This window comes from Glycine max, chromosome 18 (genome assembly GCF_000004515.6).
Source record: "Glycine max cultivar Williams 82 chromosome 18, Glycine_max_v4.0, whole genome shotgun sequence".
NCBI lineage: Eukaryota > Viridiplantae > Streptophyta > Magnoliopsida > Fabales > Fabaceae > Glycine > Glycine max.
In genome coordinates this window covers 54,918,076-54,935,049 of record NC_038254.2, presented here as the reverse complement: position 1 = coordinate 54,935,049, position 16,974 = coordinate 54,918,076, and the positions used below count along the sequence as shown (strand labels likewise).

Sequence of the window (16,974 nt, the reverse complement as noted above, 5' to 3'; positions counted from 1 at the left end):
GAGCAGTTGCAGTGTGAACTTGCTATTTCGGCTATATCTTGAGTCCTGCAAATTTGCCACGCCCACTTATTGTAGACACCATCTGACTTACGTCACTATATTTAAAGGATATTATAGGCTTTCCTTAAGTGGTTTTTATGTGCTTTTACATTTATTAATTCTAATGTTTAGGTCAATGAAAATCGGTGCTCAATGTTTCATGGAATCTTCTCATCCATTTATTATTCCGTAACTCTTCCAATTTTATTATTTTTTTATCTCATGTTCTTTTTCTTATAGCCACCAACCAAAAAATTACTGTGTTAGACAAATTATTTTTTATCAGTGTCAAAGTTGATAAATTTGATACAGAGATGTTGTATTTAAAAAGAAAGAAAAGTTGTGAAACCAAATTTTAGAATATGTGCCTACGCGCGTAGTTTCTCCAATATTAAACACCATTTTCGTGGTGAAAATTTTCTACGCAACTAAATTGACGGCAAACATTTTCTATGAAATGGGTGCGTTTACTTTTACCAGACGTAAGAATATTGGGAGAAGCTGAAAGGAAAGTGCAAAGACCCCGAAGACCATGCAACCTTTTTACACTTTTCCTTCCACATTGGTAACGGGAAATCCAATGTCTAATAGTAATAACCCTTGAGTTTACCTTTAATCGTAGGTAACTTGTCTCTTAATTTGTCAGTGTGAAACAACAATAATAGCTGCTAAAATTCCATCGTTTATTTGACATTGGTATTGGAAGATTCTCGTGTTGGAAGCCTAAATTGGTGCATGCATTTCCAAGAAACAGAAATGTGTAGATACTTTTCTGCCGCCTCTATATCTTTTCCCACCCAAGTTTTCTTAGCCTAAATTAGTACTTTTTTTTTTCATAAGCAAAATAGTTTAAACTAAGAAAAAGATTCTCTCTCATCTTTGAGTCTTATATAGAGAATGGAAAGCCAACGATGAACCGTCATTAGTTAACACTAAATAATAATTATATAAACAGTAAATTGATCCCTTTTAGCCTTATTTTATTAGACGTAAATTGCTAGAGCAAGTAATGTATCAAATGGTTTAGAGAATCAAATTAGTTGCAAAATTAACACTAAATAATTATATAAAGATAGTTAATTATTGATTCATGATCAAACGTTAACTCTATGACGATAATACTGAGTATTATTGATATGGTATTTATATAACAAAAATATAATTTGAAAATTAATAAAAGTGTTTATGATGAGAATAATATACATGTCTTTTTAGACAAACACAACACACACTAAGCAACTAAAGTGTCTTAGTGTGACACAATTTCTTAAACGACAATGGTTGAGATTCTTCTATGCTTAAATTACGAGATACAATCAATAGAAGCATAATTTTTTTTTTTTTGACAAAACTCTCCATTCTTTTTCCAACTACCAACCAATTGAGTGCTAATAGCTACAGAAACCGAAAGAAATTGAAATTGAAAATCAAACAAACTGGAATTTCAACTATACCATTATTATTTTTTTCGATGGAAGATGCTATTATAACGAGTTAAAGATATTTATTTGAAGTTAATGAGCTTTCAAATATTTATTATAATGCTAATAGATATTTGAGCATTCATTATCAATTTTAATACTCATGAAAATATCTGCTTCACTCAAACAATAATGAAGACTCAGAAAGTTAGAATTAGTATAAGTAATTCTTACGGATTTTCAGACTAAAAATTGTTATAAACTCATAAAAGATGGTTACGCCTATCCCTTTACCAAATTCATTTTGTAACAAAAAAAAAATCCATTATCACATGATAAATATTCTTTTTGGCAGATATCACATGATAATTTGACCGTTACGAAATTTGTCATCATCCTTCAACTAAGGTAACTATCAAGATGGTATTCGACATTGAATTAAATCTAATGGAACATTTAAATGTTTTCATTTTTTATCAGCTAAAAAAGTGTTATTTTATCTGTAAAAAGAGTGTTATTTTAAAGTAAGAAAAAAAGTCATCATACATTATTAATTCCTCAAAAGAGATATTTAACAAGACAAACATATATATCATCACATCATTAACTGAAAGTATAGTCAAACCTATAAAATGGGTCTCTATTTGATATTCAATTGCCCTGTTAAAATTCAAAGAATGAATAATACATCGTCCCAACAAAATTTGGTTGACTAAATCATCTCATCAAATTCTAAACAGCAAACTAATTTGAAAACAGAAGCTTTTTTTTTTACATAAAAATAACAGCTATTATTATGTCAAATAATTTTATTTGGCAAGTGAAGAGAAGAAAATAACACCGACGCTATTGTTTGTCCCATCACCCCACTAATAAATCACTTCCTTGGGGCTTGGCAGATCGAGGGAGCTATCTTCTTAGAAGATTCTTATTTTAGTGTATAAATATATAATAGCACAAGGATGTTATAAATAAATCACATGAGAAGTGAAGGAGAAATTTGACTTTAACTTATTAGATAGGAAATGCAAACCATTGTTCTAACAACATTAGTTAAAGAATTAAAATGAAAAATATTTTTATTAAAATATAAAAAATTATATTATTTTTTATTTTGTTATATTTTTCTATAACCTGTACAATAAATATTTTTAAAATTTTTTTAACTAATATCCTAAAAACACTAATTAACAAGATCCTATCAGATATATATCCTCACGGTACCCCAGATTGCACGTGAAGATAATTAACAACACTTTGGTTTACTTAAAATTTAGCTAATCATGCATCGATAGAGACAATCTTACATGTAAGTCAACTATTAATGTATGTGTCTTTTAGTCATTCAGATAATTCATGGAAGAAAGGGTTCCATGTGTTCCTTTTTATTTTATTATTATTATACTCAATATAAGTTGGCAAGAACTATTAATTGATCCATGCAGGAAGATGCAGATAACACCTTCCTTACATTTACCCATGACTCAAATTTTATATGTTGGTTCTAATGGATCATCTTATACCGGAAAATGCATCAATACAAATTGATATAAGTAGTTAAGGATTTGATATGATCGAATTCATACTCTTTGTAGATGTGAATTCAAATTTATCGTCATTTTTCTTACTTGATAGGCAACTCTTCCTAGGGAGGGAGGTTTCTTTAGGCGCTTAAAAATTAGTTGAATAATTGCAATTAAGTGAAACTGTTTGTAGTTTAAACCATAGTAATAATTCTTTAATTAAGTCTCTTATTGTCAGTTTCAATATTATGTCATTGGTACCTTGCCTGGCAGAGTTAGAAATGTCTCTTTATTCTGCACTTTTTGTAATAAAAAAAGTAGTGAAAACACAAATTAAATTTCAATTTTGTGAATTGAAGCCAAACCAGCCAGCTGCATATAATGAATTATTTGTATTCCATTCTCCTATATATGCATATGTCGATAGTAAAGAATATTGGATGTGCAAAGTAATCAAACACGTAATTTATTTATTAGCACAATTCACAATTTGCATTCTGAAAACACATGAAAAACTAAAGGATATAAATTCACAGCAACACAAGTATCATGATCCTAATTCTACGAATCCCGTGTCAAACTGGAAGCGATCACACACTACCCCAGTTACAAAACCGTTCAGAAAGACATAAACAAGTGGTGAAAGTCCAATCTTGAGCTTCCATTTAAGGACTTGGAGGATGAATTGGAGTTGGAGATGAAGGAGGACTCAAAACATACCCATTCTTTGGATTGGTATTTGGCTGTGGATCAGAATAATCCGCAATGTCATACTTTACAATCGTGCGAATGGGAAAATCCTACAGGAAAAACAGAGATTCCTAGTTAAAATTCTTTCCCATAAGCCCAAAACAAAATTATATTTTGATTTTTAATTTTTAATTTTTTATAGACTAAAAGTATTGTCCACGAACAATGTCACTCGAACCAAGTAGAACAGACCTTTTGTTTCAATTTTGGTAGAGAGCAGACATACTCTACCAAAGCGCAATTCTACCCAAATTTGATAAGACAATTTACCATGTGCAATAAAGCTTTTATAGCATATTCAAAGTTAAAAACTAAAATTAATATTAAACCATAACAATCTTGATCAGCTTATTACATGCTAGTTGCTAGTTTATTTTTCTATTGATAAATTCTTATTATGGGTAAAAGGAAAGTAAAAAAAAAAAAAAAACAAAGCGGTGATAAAGGAATAGTTTGTACCTGATGAGTCTCCGTCAGTTCCACCCTACCGAATCCTTAAAATTGACAAAAAAAAAACACAAAAATAAGAACATCACAACAAGGAGGAATAAAACAAAAGACAAAAAACCAAACCAAAAAAGAAAAACTCGAAGAAACATGGTAAGTTCATGTGAGAAGACAAGTAGAAAGTTAGTTAGAGAAAGCATACCATAATCAAAAGAGAGAAAGAGGAGAGAGGTAACAAGAAGCTGCACGAGAAAAAGTGATGGGTGACCCATTATTTTTTTTGGAAGCTTTTATGGAAGGAATTTGGTGGGTGTATATATGCAGAAATGGGGTGGAAGAGAGAGTTTGAGGGTATTGAAAAGATCGAAAAGGTGAGTGTGCGTGAGAGTGCAGTGTGCATATATAAATTAGCGTCAGATTCTGAAGGCAGCAATAATTTTCGGAACCGACTATGAGTTAGGCTCAGATCCAACGATCCTTCTGAGTTACGGAAGTGTGCTTCTTTGGTTAGTTAGTTACACTTACTGTGTGCTTTTTCTATGGAATTGGACAAGACAGCTTTATCCTATCAAGCTCATAATCATAATACAAATCTAATCTAATATGTACTCTTATACCACTTCGTATTGTTAGTGTAAAAGTTTATGTCATTAATCACTTAAAATTTATGTTTTGTATATCTTACACAACCTATAAAAAAAAGTTAAAATCTGTAGGTTAACTCATCTCACCATTTATTGAACTGAATCATCAATAAAGTTTAAACGATTTAGATTATAAGGAAAAATTAACTCAGTCCATTTATAACATGATCCACATGAGTTGAACCGTGACGAATTGAGTTGGTCCATGGCTTGTCACTTTACTTAATTGATTTTAATATTTTGTTCGTTTGTAATGATTTAATTATTAATAAGAGTTTGGATTGTTTTATTTTTGTTGTTATATCTTATTGTTTTATTGCAAATGGTTTCCATTTTTTTGTGTTTTTGTTATCGAATATATATGTATAATTCTAAAAAGATGATGATAGAAATATAACTATCTCTACAAAATACTTTTTTAAAGTAATATATAAAATGATAATTTAAATATTAAAATGTAATAACGTGCTAAACCAAATCTGTTTAAGTTTTTTTCTTATATATCAACGGTGAGCATGAGTGTGATATAAAAATAAAAAAAAAACAGTGAGCATGAGTCACGAATTTGATAAACCTAAAGCAACCCAATTTATAAAGAAATTGAGTTTGTTCAGTGAACGAGTCACAGTTGGGTAAATAAAAAAGATGTCAAGCCAAAAGTAACGAGTTCAAAACTTCAAATATCGAGTTACTTGAGAACTGAAAACTATGGTCAAGATTTAAGATAAAATGTTAACAAGTGACGTGAGGATATTGATTAACAAATTTAAAGTAAAAATATTTTATTAGAAGGTGAAAAATTATATTATTTATGATTTTATTTACATTCTTTTATGATTTAAATAATAAATATTTATCTCTTTTAATTTTTTAATTAATATTATTAGCAAGACCCTCGAGAATAAGACTACAAATTTGAAAAAGAAAAGAAAAGAAAAACTTAATGATAACTAGCAAAGGGACAATAATGGTCGCCGTTTGTAATTTGTCGCTTTTATCAATTACACCATTCACGCGGCTTGTTATAATCATTTATATCCTCACAAAGACAAATCTAATTTTAGCATGCATGATACTATAATGATCTAAATTGAAAAATAATATTCGCATACACTCTCAAATGAGAAGTCCTGTTAAAAAACAAATAGGTTTAAAAATTAGAAAATTGGTCAAAAACAAAAACCGGTAAAGGAAATGACAAAAATTAGTACAAAATAAATCAATGAAAAATGTTTAATATCTCGTTGTTTTGAAAAAATAAATAAAAATAATTTAAGATATTTATAGTTTTTAGATGTGAACCTATTATTACTAATAAACATAATGTATTATTAAAACTTAAATTTAAATATTATGATATATTTTATTTGTACTTTTGCATCAAATATAAAGTAATGTTTTTTTATAATTTTTACTATTATAAAATTATTACATTATGTTTCTTTAATAAATTTTAGTAGTACGGTTCAACTATTATTTAACTATCAATTGGATCATTAACCCTTAAATAAGTATCTTAAGTGATTCAATGACATTAATTTTTAGTATTCGAATAGTACATCTATTTAATCAACAAGTAAAAGAGACATGGCACGGTGTCAAATGTTCACCACACTATGGCATTTGAACCCTACATGGTACACCCGTGCTTGGATCTTGCACCATATACTATGATTCAAATTAGACCACTTTGGAGAATTTTTAAAAGTTAGTTCCCTTTGTCAGTCTTTTTAAATAAATAAATTTACTGTTATTAGTATTTTAGTTGGGGTTCGAATCCTTAAAACACTTAAAATTAATAGAGATTTGCATAAATTATCACTTTTTAAAGCGCAGGTCACTATCCATGCATTTAATTAACACATAAGAATGGGCTACTTTTGGTAGGTAATAAAGAGGCTCTTCCACTAATGAAAGTTAGTATATAAATATGGGGACATGGGATATGGCCTTCACATTTTGGATGAGGTGGGATTCACTTTCTATACACTACCTTATTTTTCTAATGCCTTTCTTCATTCTTTTCATTCTTTAGTAATTATCTTTAAATAATTAAAAATACACATTCTAATAATTTTATCTTGTTATATACATATTATTTGACTCAGTTTTAATAAAATTTAAGTTTTGAATTTTTAAGACAAAAATGGTCAACTATTAAAACATTGGGCCGATCTTTCGAAAAGGACACTAAGTATCACTAGTTGTTGAAAAAAATATTAAATAATCAATTTGACGTTAAAAGTTATTCAAAGAGTTATATTTTTAAGTAGCCAAAATAAGCTGTTATACACTAATTAACAAAATAATTTTTATAATATCATTTAATTACAATAAATTATTATATAAATAAAGTGTATTAATTTTTAAAATAATTATCTTTAAAATTATCATAAGATTGATGTCTTATTAACTGGTTAATAGTGTAATAAATTTTACATTGATAATACATAGTCATTATTAAGCTATAAATAAATATTTTTAAATATATAAATTATATTTTAAATGTATGATATAAAAAAGAAATATAAAAAAATTCAACAATAAAGATAAATAATTTATATTGTGATATGGGATTATTTTTAATCATTTGATATATTTTTTAAATATACTAAAATTCAATTTGAAAATAAAAGATGAAAAGAATATTGAAATTCAATTTTAGGTGTAGCGTCGGTCATGACGACAATAAACTTGTGTCAACTCACAACGGACACTAATGTGTGTCAATTTTAATTTAACACTAACTTAGTGTCCACCTTTCGCTGACACTAATAATGTTAACTTAGTTTCAACTTTCTAACACAAAAAACTTCCCCTAACACTATACGTAGTGCCAATCTTTTTTTTTGCCACATGGACATTATCAAATATCGACACTAATTTGTGTTGGCCATTTTTTCGAATAATATTGGCTTTATGGTCTACACAAAGTTGGCATTAATGTATAATGCATGTATATATAGCGTCGACTTTCGCGTTTTAAGGTTGGCATATACCCATCACTGAAACACAAGATTCTTATAATGTATATATGTATTTAATAATATAAAATTAGGAGTATATATATATATATATATATATATATATATATATATATATATATATATATATATATCATACCAATACTAAGTATATATATTAAGTACGTATATTAAGGTTATTCGAAAAAAAAATTTGAGATTTGGCATAAACAATGTGCATGTGATGCAAAGGAGAAATCTCTTACAAGTTACAACTCAGGTCAAGAGAAAGAAATACTGAAGACAAGAAATATCACTAATATAATTATATGAGATTTTTATAACATTTTTTATTTGGTAAATTTTTATAAAAAATTATTTTATTTTTTATTTGTCAAACTGATGTAAAAAAATTTACAGCCATAAAAATGTTTTGAAAAAAATGAAACAATATATCATACATTTCCCTTTAAAGAAATAAAGACAAGAAGGAGAAGAAGAGAATGGCTTGTTTGGTCCCAGAAGTTCAAAACTGCCGGCCAAACAATTTATTTTCATTAATTACCACTGTCTAGTGGTTATGTTCAATCTAATTTGATGGTGGACCAAATGATGTGTTGTTTGGCAGATATCACTCAGTCATTAACCAAACTTTAGCACAATCTTCGCAAGCCATTTACATGTCATATATAACCCCACCCAAGTCACAATCAGTAACCCTCAATTTAGGGGGGAAAAAATGAAAAGAAAATCCAAGGCAAACAGATAAATATTAAATTTATAGAAATGTTATACTCACCGATATTTTTAATGCAGATGTAAAGTGTAGACAAAGTGATACATCAAAAATAAAATGTCTAGACAGAGTAAATGGCTGCCTTTCGAAGAAATAATTATTTTTAAATGACTTTACGAAAGAATTAAAAAGATGCAAATTGCCAAAATATTTTTTTTAAGAAAAAATGCAAGGGTGGCCAGGAACTTTTCTATTAAACTATATGTTTTTCATAGTTTAATTTTTTTAAACAAAAAGGTCATGACATAATGTGAGAAGGGTGATACTTTATAATATAATAGTAATGGATTATGGATCTTAATTATACTATATAAGTGTGCGTGTGCGTTTGTGTTTTTCAAAGAATGCATTGAATCGGTATTTAGTCAAGAAAATTAAAAAAAAAATCATTCTTTTTAATATCTTCCTTTAGTTGCTCCTTAGTCATACACTCATACCATTAAATCAACAACCATGCAATTATGTAATATAAACTTTTGTCAATTGCCAAACTGCCAAAACCCTGCTATTGTTGACATATATAGATGGAATCTTTAAGCTTGAAATTCCCATTTCAGCAGATTGCAAGTTAATAATATATCTCACCAAACTGCTACGAGTTTCAAGCCATGATATAACTAGCAATCATGAACTTTTGTTGACAATAACCTAAATAAATAGATGGAAAGTCACCAATTAATACTGTCAAAATCATTAGGAGCATAAGTTTCCGCATAAGAATTACAGGGTCTTGGGATATTGGTATCAAATAGTCCTCAGACTCTGCTTAGATAAGGTTATTCATAAACACTTACAAAACAAGAAAAATATTGAAGAAAAAATAAAATAAGTTTCTTTCATAAGTTAAAATAAATTTTTTAGATAAATTTATTTCATTTTTTCTTATAAAAAAATATTTCATTTTTTCTGTAAATACATATAGAAAAATTTATCTAAACAGAACCTCCAACTTAAGAGGAAATATAGAGAAAGTTAAGAATGCATTATCCATGGAAAATAAGGCTTAGTTTGAACAAATTGTTAGTTTGTGAATGCTTTTTCAATTGAGATAAATAATTGATTCTTAATAAATGAGACACGTTGAAGTCTCACATGAAATGAAGATAGTGTCGAGATAAGCCATATAAGTGAGAAACAATCTTCATCTTATAAATCGATTTTATAAGGTTGAGTTAAACTCATGAAAAATTCACTTTTTTTTTTGTAAATAAAAATAAGATTTCAAGTGAATCACTATTTAGCATATTTTTCAAACAATCATAACATATATTTTACTTAAATATATGTTTATAATAACCATATCAAATTAAAGGTTAAATTATAATTTTGATTCTTCTATATTTTAAATTTGTACTTTTAATTTTTTTATTTTTAAATAAAAAATATTTAATAATTTTATTTTGCATTTTAATCCTTCTGGGAGTTAACCTTTAAACATTGACTTTGATGCGGTATGTTGGTGCTAACGGACAATTATGTATGCTACTGAAATAATGTTTATGTGACAAAGAATTAAATAAAGTGAAAAAAAAAATCTTGGCAAGAGTTGAAATCTTAACCTTTTATTCAAAGCCTTAACGGAAGAATCGGAAAAGTTGAGCCTAATACTTAAATCAGCGATCCCTAGCACCCTAGACACCGTCTTGTTTCCAAGAAGTTATAATAAGGTAAACTTAGGGGGGAGAAAGAAAGAAAAAGTATTCATCCTCTCGAGGACAAAAAGTTATGTTTGGTAAAATCAGTTGAACTTGAAAATTGATAATTAAAAATTAAAAAATTAACTTAATAAATTATAAATATTCAGTAAAATTAACAGTTAAAATAACTAAAAAGTATAAAATGACAAAAAATTAATAAAATCATGATTTATTTTAAAAAGATAAATTCAAATAGTTTTTCAAAAAATATTAAAAGTTATTAAAAAAACTACTAAAAAAACTTATTTACTGTCAAACAATCTTTTCAGCTAATAAAAAAATTAAAAACTAATTAAAATGACTTGCGCAACCTAATAAAATTCTTCAATTCATTTTGGACCTCAAAAGTAAAGGCATTCTGGTTTGTTGTGTGGTTAGGTTTCAAGCCCCTTCATGGAGGATGCCTTTGGAGATATTGTCTTTCATTTAAAGGAGGTTGGACCCATAGAACTTAAGTCAGTGTACTCTTTCAAAGGGATTGTCCTCTAACGACTGCATGAAGACTAATGGCCAAGCAAATATTCTCTTTTCCCTTTTCTGTGAGTAACATTTTACTACATGAAGTGAATTTCTATATATAACTTAAATTCTCAATAATACAAATGAATCTCTCATTCAATGATAGCAATACATAGATTATAAACCAAGGCAAACTGGCTGAGTCAATGAAAAGCATTAAGGTTACATTCTGAAAGAAAGAAACCAGAACAAGGAGTTCAATTTGAACTCCCATTCTTATTCTTATTTATATACATACGATATCTAGGAAAACAAACTCACCATGTCTCACTATGAACTTATATATATTTATGTACATGAACTAAGAAAACCATCTGAATGAAAGGGAAGAGGGTAAAACTGCCTAGATGTCACCTAAGATAGGGGAGATACTCAGTAAACACAAGAATGTTCCTTCACCTTAGAAGAAAATGCATGAAGAACCATCCTGCTCTTTCTTCAGTTGGCTGACAACAGAACAAAGTCTTCTAACAAACAAGGCTAGTGAACCAATGTGGCTTTACAACATGTGTTTCCCTCAGGACCGGTTGAACACTGCCAAATCAGTTTGCTGCGCCTAAAACACAACTACAAATTTATAAGCTACATGATTATGAGGTCTCATGAAAGTTAAGTGACCTAGACAATGCTGCTGGATTGGCCTGCAAGACTGGCGAGGCTTGCATTGAATGGTTTTTGTCATCATGCTTTGAAGGGAAGGCTTTAAAGAGAGTTCCCCCAGGAACTGAGTCAGCCTTGTCATTTTTAATCCCCAGTGTTGCCCATATAGAGCTTTTTGCCGCTTCTGAGTCATCAATCCTCAAAGTTTTTGGAACCCACAGGCTCTTTTCTTTGTTGTTTTCTTTGCTGTGTCCATCCTCACCACCTGACTCATTTGATTTGAATGTGCTGTCTTCTCTTGAATGTTTACCCAAGGTTGGGGAGTTGGGGCCAGAGTTAGGTGTTGCACCATTTGGTGATGATGGTTGCACTAGCCATGGGATGTTCCAAGTGCCTGGCACAGCACAACCCCAATAAGCTGTTGCAGGATAGAATGGCATGGTAAATCCGGGTGGACAAAAAGCAGGCGGTGGTACTGGAGAACTCCACTGCACTGGATTCCAAGGGATAGGCCAAGGGGTCCCTGGAAAGTAGGGAACCTGTGGTGGAAAGCTCTGGCAATTCTGCACAACTTGTTCTTTGGGTCCATTGGTGATTGCACCTTCTACAGACGTTGTGGAGGTAACTGAAGATTTATTAGATTGATCGTCCCCTTTTTCTCCACTGGCATGGGGAACAGGAATTCTTAGTTCCTCAGGTTTATGAAATCCATTTCTTGTGTAATTGGGCATGGTTTTATCAGCAAGGTTCAAAACAGATGCCATTGATTCACACAAGGGTGTATCAGTTCCAAATGTAAGTACTGTACCATTGCACTTCAAGGAAGGATGATATGCTCCATTTGGCAAGTCTGTTCTAGGATTCTGGAGTGCTGCTTCAGAAACAGTAATCTGACGATAGTGAGAAGCCGAGCTCTTGTTCTTCCTGCGACCAGCACCTACAGGAACATTCCTCATGGTTCCCCCAGCAGTCCAGTATCTCTGGCAATTCTTGCAGAAGTGACGGGGTTGGTTGACATTATAATTATTGTAGTAGCAGAACTTGGTGTCCATGCTATTACAGCGAGGACAAGGTAGTATTTTGTCTGGTTTTTTGAGGTTCTTATCCTGTGAATTACTTGTCTCACTCTGTTCTTCTTCAGTCTTCGTAGTTTTCAATGTAGTAGCCTCCCTCTCGGTGGACAGAGCAACAGATTCTTCACAGCTTCCAGAGGCAGTATCAAGATTGGTGACCTCTTCTGATGATTGGGTGGGGGCTCCATCTTCCTTCTTGTCATCAGTTGGTTTTTCTCCCAATGTGTCCTGGATTCATGAAAACCCCGATAAGTATGCTTCTATTCACTAATTTTTAGTATAAACACTATATATTATGAAAAGAATGTAAGAAACATTAATTAACTGGTTTACATTAGTGTCTTCTTCAAGTAAAGCATCTTCCCACATTAAACAAAATATACATTAAAATTTAAAACAAACTTATTCCACAGATTCTTATATTGAAGAAATAAAAAAACATTGAAAACATAGATATAAATACACAAATGATTACACTACATGAAAAGATACTTCGTTAGAAGAAAACAAGTAAGAGCAGCACTGCACAAAGAACACACTAGAGAAGCTACTACAGAGTCATGGCATCGACAATAAATTCTAAATATCACAACATTTAACCAAAGCTTCATTTTTCCAATGGTTGTATAGAATCCACAGGGCAACTTCAACTGCCAAAATCCCTTTTCAACACGTTCATCCACAAAGCAAACATGTTAATTCAATTTTCCTAAAAAAGATTGATGTGGCCTATGTTTCATAGCTGGTCCCAAGCCTGGGTTAAGGAGGAGAGTTGTATTAGGCCCTTGGCTGCCAACTTAAAAACCGCCATTATACCAAACATGGATAAATGATAGATTTCCAAATGGCGTTGTGTGATCCATGAACCAACCTCACCTAGTGGGTTAAGGCTTTGTTGTTGTTGGATTATCATCTAATGCTAGCACACTTGCTGGCCCAAATCAAGAGAAAGGAGTATAATTGAAATGCTCAAAGGGGAAACTAGTCCAAAAAAAAAGATGAATGGTATTGAAACCACGCAGATGCAACCCGTTGTTCTCCTTTTACAAGACAAAACAGAACATCAATAGCAAATAAGCCAAAGCTAACTGTGGATATAAAAAAAATGAAATAAACAAGGAAATCAAAGGAAAAAACATAGGAAAGTTACTCATGATAGTACCATGACAGGAAATTTACTCATGATAGCACCATGGATATTTTCAAATCTTCTCTTTCTGAATTTGGCAAAACCAACTAAAAAATCAGGAGTGAAATAGAAAAAACGTTGTTTTTCACAAACATGCTGACATAACCAAGGAAAATGAATCAGAAGAATCCAGTTCAAATGAATGATTTATTGTCGCAAAGATGCATAGAGAAGGAAAGATTAAGTTTGTAAAGCATGAAGTTAACAGGGTTATCGAATCTAGAAACTGAAAGCACAGACAACAGACTAAGGCTAAATCCATATTGCAATATCAGAACATGGCAGTGTCAGACTAGCCAAACAACTGAAGAACAAATTCAAATACCTATCTCACAAAAAATCAAATAATTGCTTCTTCTTCTTATTCTTTTTCAAAACTTCTCTCACTTTTTCGCTTCAAACACAAAATAAACCAATCCAACACATACACGGAAATCCTCTTGAGCCACCAAAAAATCAAGCTTCAGCAAGTGAAAAATAACACTTGAACCACTGAATGGGGATTGAAAATTTGAAACAAGCCACCCACTAACTCCCCAGATTGAAACCAACACACCCCCCCCCCCCCCCCCCCCCCCCCCCCCAAAAAAAAAAAAACCCAATTAAACACTGAACTCCTTGTAAAAAAAAATGAAATACACAAAAAAACTTGACAAACTGCAACACAAGCCAAAAAGTGAAGTCAACGGAATCTTCAATGGCCGAGCCAAACCAACACCAACCCATTAATTCTTTTCACATTTCAAATAAAGGGTCACGCTCAAAATCAAAATTTTCCAAACCCTAAAATCCCCACCCAATACCTTATCAACATCTTTCCCTAGTGCATCTCTCTTGGTATGAGACTCCCTTGAAGAGTTGGTGGAAGAAGCGTCAACACTGTCATCAACAACGTCACCGGAAGACGACGCCGGAGCTCCGGCGGATCCCCGAGGAATCTCCGGCACGGGGATCGTCTTCCCGAAGAGCTTGATCGCCGGGTCTTTTACCTCAGACATTTCCGCTATCTTTCTTTTGTTTTTTTTCCTTTTTTCGCCAATAAAAAAAGACCCAAAAAAAATAAACCTCTCTACTTTTGTTTTTGTCTCAAAGGGGAAAAATATACTAAAAGAAAAGGTGGTGTTGGAGAGAGAGAGAGAGAAAGAGAAAAAGTGTAGAGAGAGAGAAAGAGAAAAAGTGTAGAGAGAGAGAGAGAAGTGTGACACGTTGTGTGAGAGTGTGGTTGATTGTGCGTTTTGTTGTTGATCCGGTGAGGCAGGTGGGAGTGCCACATCAGAAGCTACCTACAATTTGAGCCACAAGCTTCTTTGTGGCCTTAAAAAGATCTTTCTCTTTCTTCCTTTTTGGTTCTCTTTTTCTGTCTTTGCCTTTGCGATCTTGCCTAACCAAATGTACACACACGTTTGGGTATCTCTATCTATGTGTGGTCCAATGGTAATTTCAACCACCACATTGGATCGTAATAGTCGTTGCTTTTTAGTAGCTTTTCAGCTTGCATCGCGTCAATGACTCAAAGTTGTCGAGACATTGCACTTATCTTCCAATACAAGATAAGTAACACTTGTTTTGCATGGATACCGCTTAACTTTTTTTTTTTTTTTTTCCCAACATCACCTATATTCTTTTAAAAAAATAATCATGTTCAAATCCAATAAAATCACATATGATAAAATTATTTATTTAAATATTTAATATAATTAGATATTTAAAATTTAAATTCGAGACTCCATACTTTATATTAAATCAATTGATGCATGTGTTTGATAATAAATATTATTTATGTCAAAAAATTTAGATATAAAATAAAAATGTTTAAAACCATCAGACAAATATAAACACTTAATTTGGATAGATAAATAAGAATATAGTATATAAAGTTTTTTTTAAATTTTTTTTTTTTCAAAAACTAATTTAATAATATATTTCATTTTGAATTAATCATTATTGATATTATCTCTCTGGTCTCATTTTAATGTGTATTTTAAATATTATCTCCAAAACTAGCTAAAATATTTTTCTCAACATATCATCAAACTATCACGGTTTTTTAATAAAGTATTTCTTTTTGAATTAATCATTATTATAATCTCTCTAGTCTCATTTTAATGTGTATTTCAAATACTATCTCCAAAACAAACTAAAATGTTTTTCTCAACATATCATCAAACTATCATAATTTTATCTTTAGCAGTAAGGTTGACCTTTTCAATCATTTATTTCTCTTAATTTGTCATATTTTATCATCTCTATTTTAAGAGAATCAACTATTAAAATAATATTATATCACAATTTAAATTATATTTTACAAATTCAAAATATAATTTCTATACTAAATATATGGATATCATAACTTTAAATATAGTATAATTTACATATACAAAAATAATTATTTATTATTGTTTCTTACCAACCAAGAACCACGAATCGAAGCATGTGTCTCTCACAAACCTTTAAATTAGATGTCAGAGGGGTTATGTTCTTTAAGTAGTCTTCAAGTCGAATGTGATGGGAGGAGACCACCTATAAGTGTTAGACTACTGAAATAGGAATTCAAGAGGGTGTGAATTGGATTTACCCACTTATGCTCAAATTAAAATTTTCACCGCAATCTTTTCTATAAATCTTTTTAGACACAATTGAGTAAGGGGCTAAGATGTGATTGAAATTATTAATGCAACATAAAACACTTTTCATATGGACTTATACGATGTCATGAAATTACGTACAGTTCAAGAATCATACAAACAATACAATAAGGTTGAGTTGAAAGAGAGAGACAGGGAGGGAGATGAGAAGACAACTTTTTTTTTTATTCTGGTTTGATTACTAAAATTGTGATCTACATTTAATCTCCAACAAATCTTGCTGAGATTGTTCACTATGGAAGAAAAACTATACCAAGAATACATATTGTATACCAAATTAGAACACTAATGTAAATTACTTACATGTTGATCGAGGTCATGATCAAGTGTATCAAAATTGTTGGCATTGCACGAATTCTTGAAATTGAGAAATCAAGTCTTTCTTTATCTAATTACATGCTTCAAATTCTAAGATTCTTAATGGAATAAACTTTAGAAAACAATTGAATATAGTAATAGTAAAAGGGACTTAATCACATTTGGCACCTACTATCATAAGTCTAATGATTAGATCCACGTTATTTTCACATTAATCAAAATTAGATATTCATAGTCCATTATTTTCAATTACATTATTAATGGACTTAAGTATTATTAAATAGATAATAATATCAACCCATTTTTAACAAAACAAAATATTAAATTAATTGTCTTAAGTATTATTAAAT

At 30.5% G+C, this 16,974-nt stretch overlaps 2 protein-coding genes across 2 annotated transcripts; both read right to left on the bottom strand.

The window, feature by feature from the left end:
* Window positions 1–3,433: 3,433 nt before the first annotated feature.
* LOC100306549 (uncharacterized) lies at window positions 3,434–4,724 on the bottom strand. Its single transcript, XM_003552485.5, has 3 exons — window positions 4,383–4,724; window positions 4,193–4,227; window positions 3,434–3,783 (listed from the first exon to the last, which is right to left on the bottom strand). The coding sequence occupies exons 1-3, from the start codon at window positions 4,450–4,452 to the stop codon at window positions 3,649–3,651; spliced, it is 240 nt and encodes a 79-aa protein (XP_003552533.1). The 5' UTR covers window positions 4,453–4,724; the 3' UTR covers window positions 3,434–3,648.
* A 6,165-nt stretch (window positions 4,725–10,889) lies between these two features.
* Window positions 10,890–15,179, bottom strand: LOC100788247 (cyclic dof factor 2). Its single transcript, XM_003551688.5, has 2 exons — window positions 14,465–15,179; window positions 10,890–12,700 (listed from the first exon to the last, which is right to left on the bottom strand). Exons 1-2 carry the CDS (start codon window positions 14,657–14,659, stop codon window positions 11,390–11,392), a joined length of 1,506 nt encoding a protein of 501 aa, XP_003551736.1. The 5' UTR covers window positions 14,660–15,179; the 3' UTR covers window positions 10,890–11,389.
* Window positions 15,180–16,974: the final 1,795 nt, after the last annotated feature.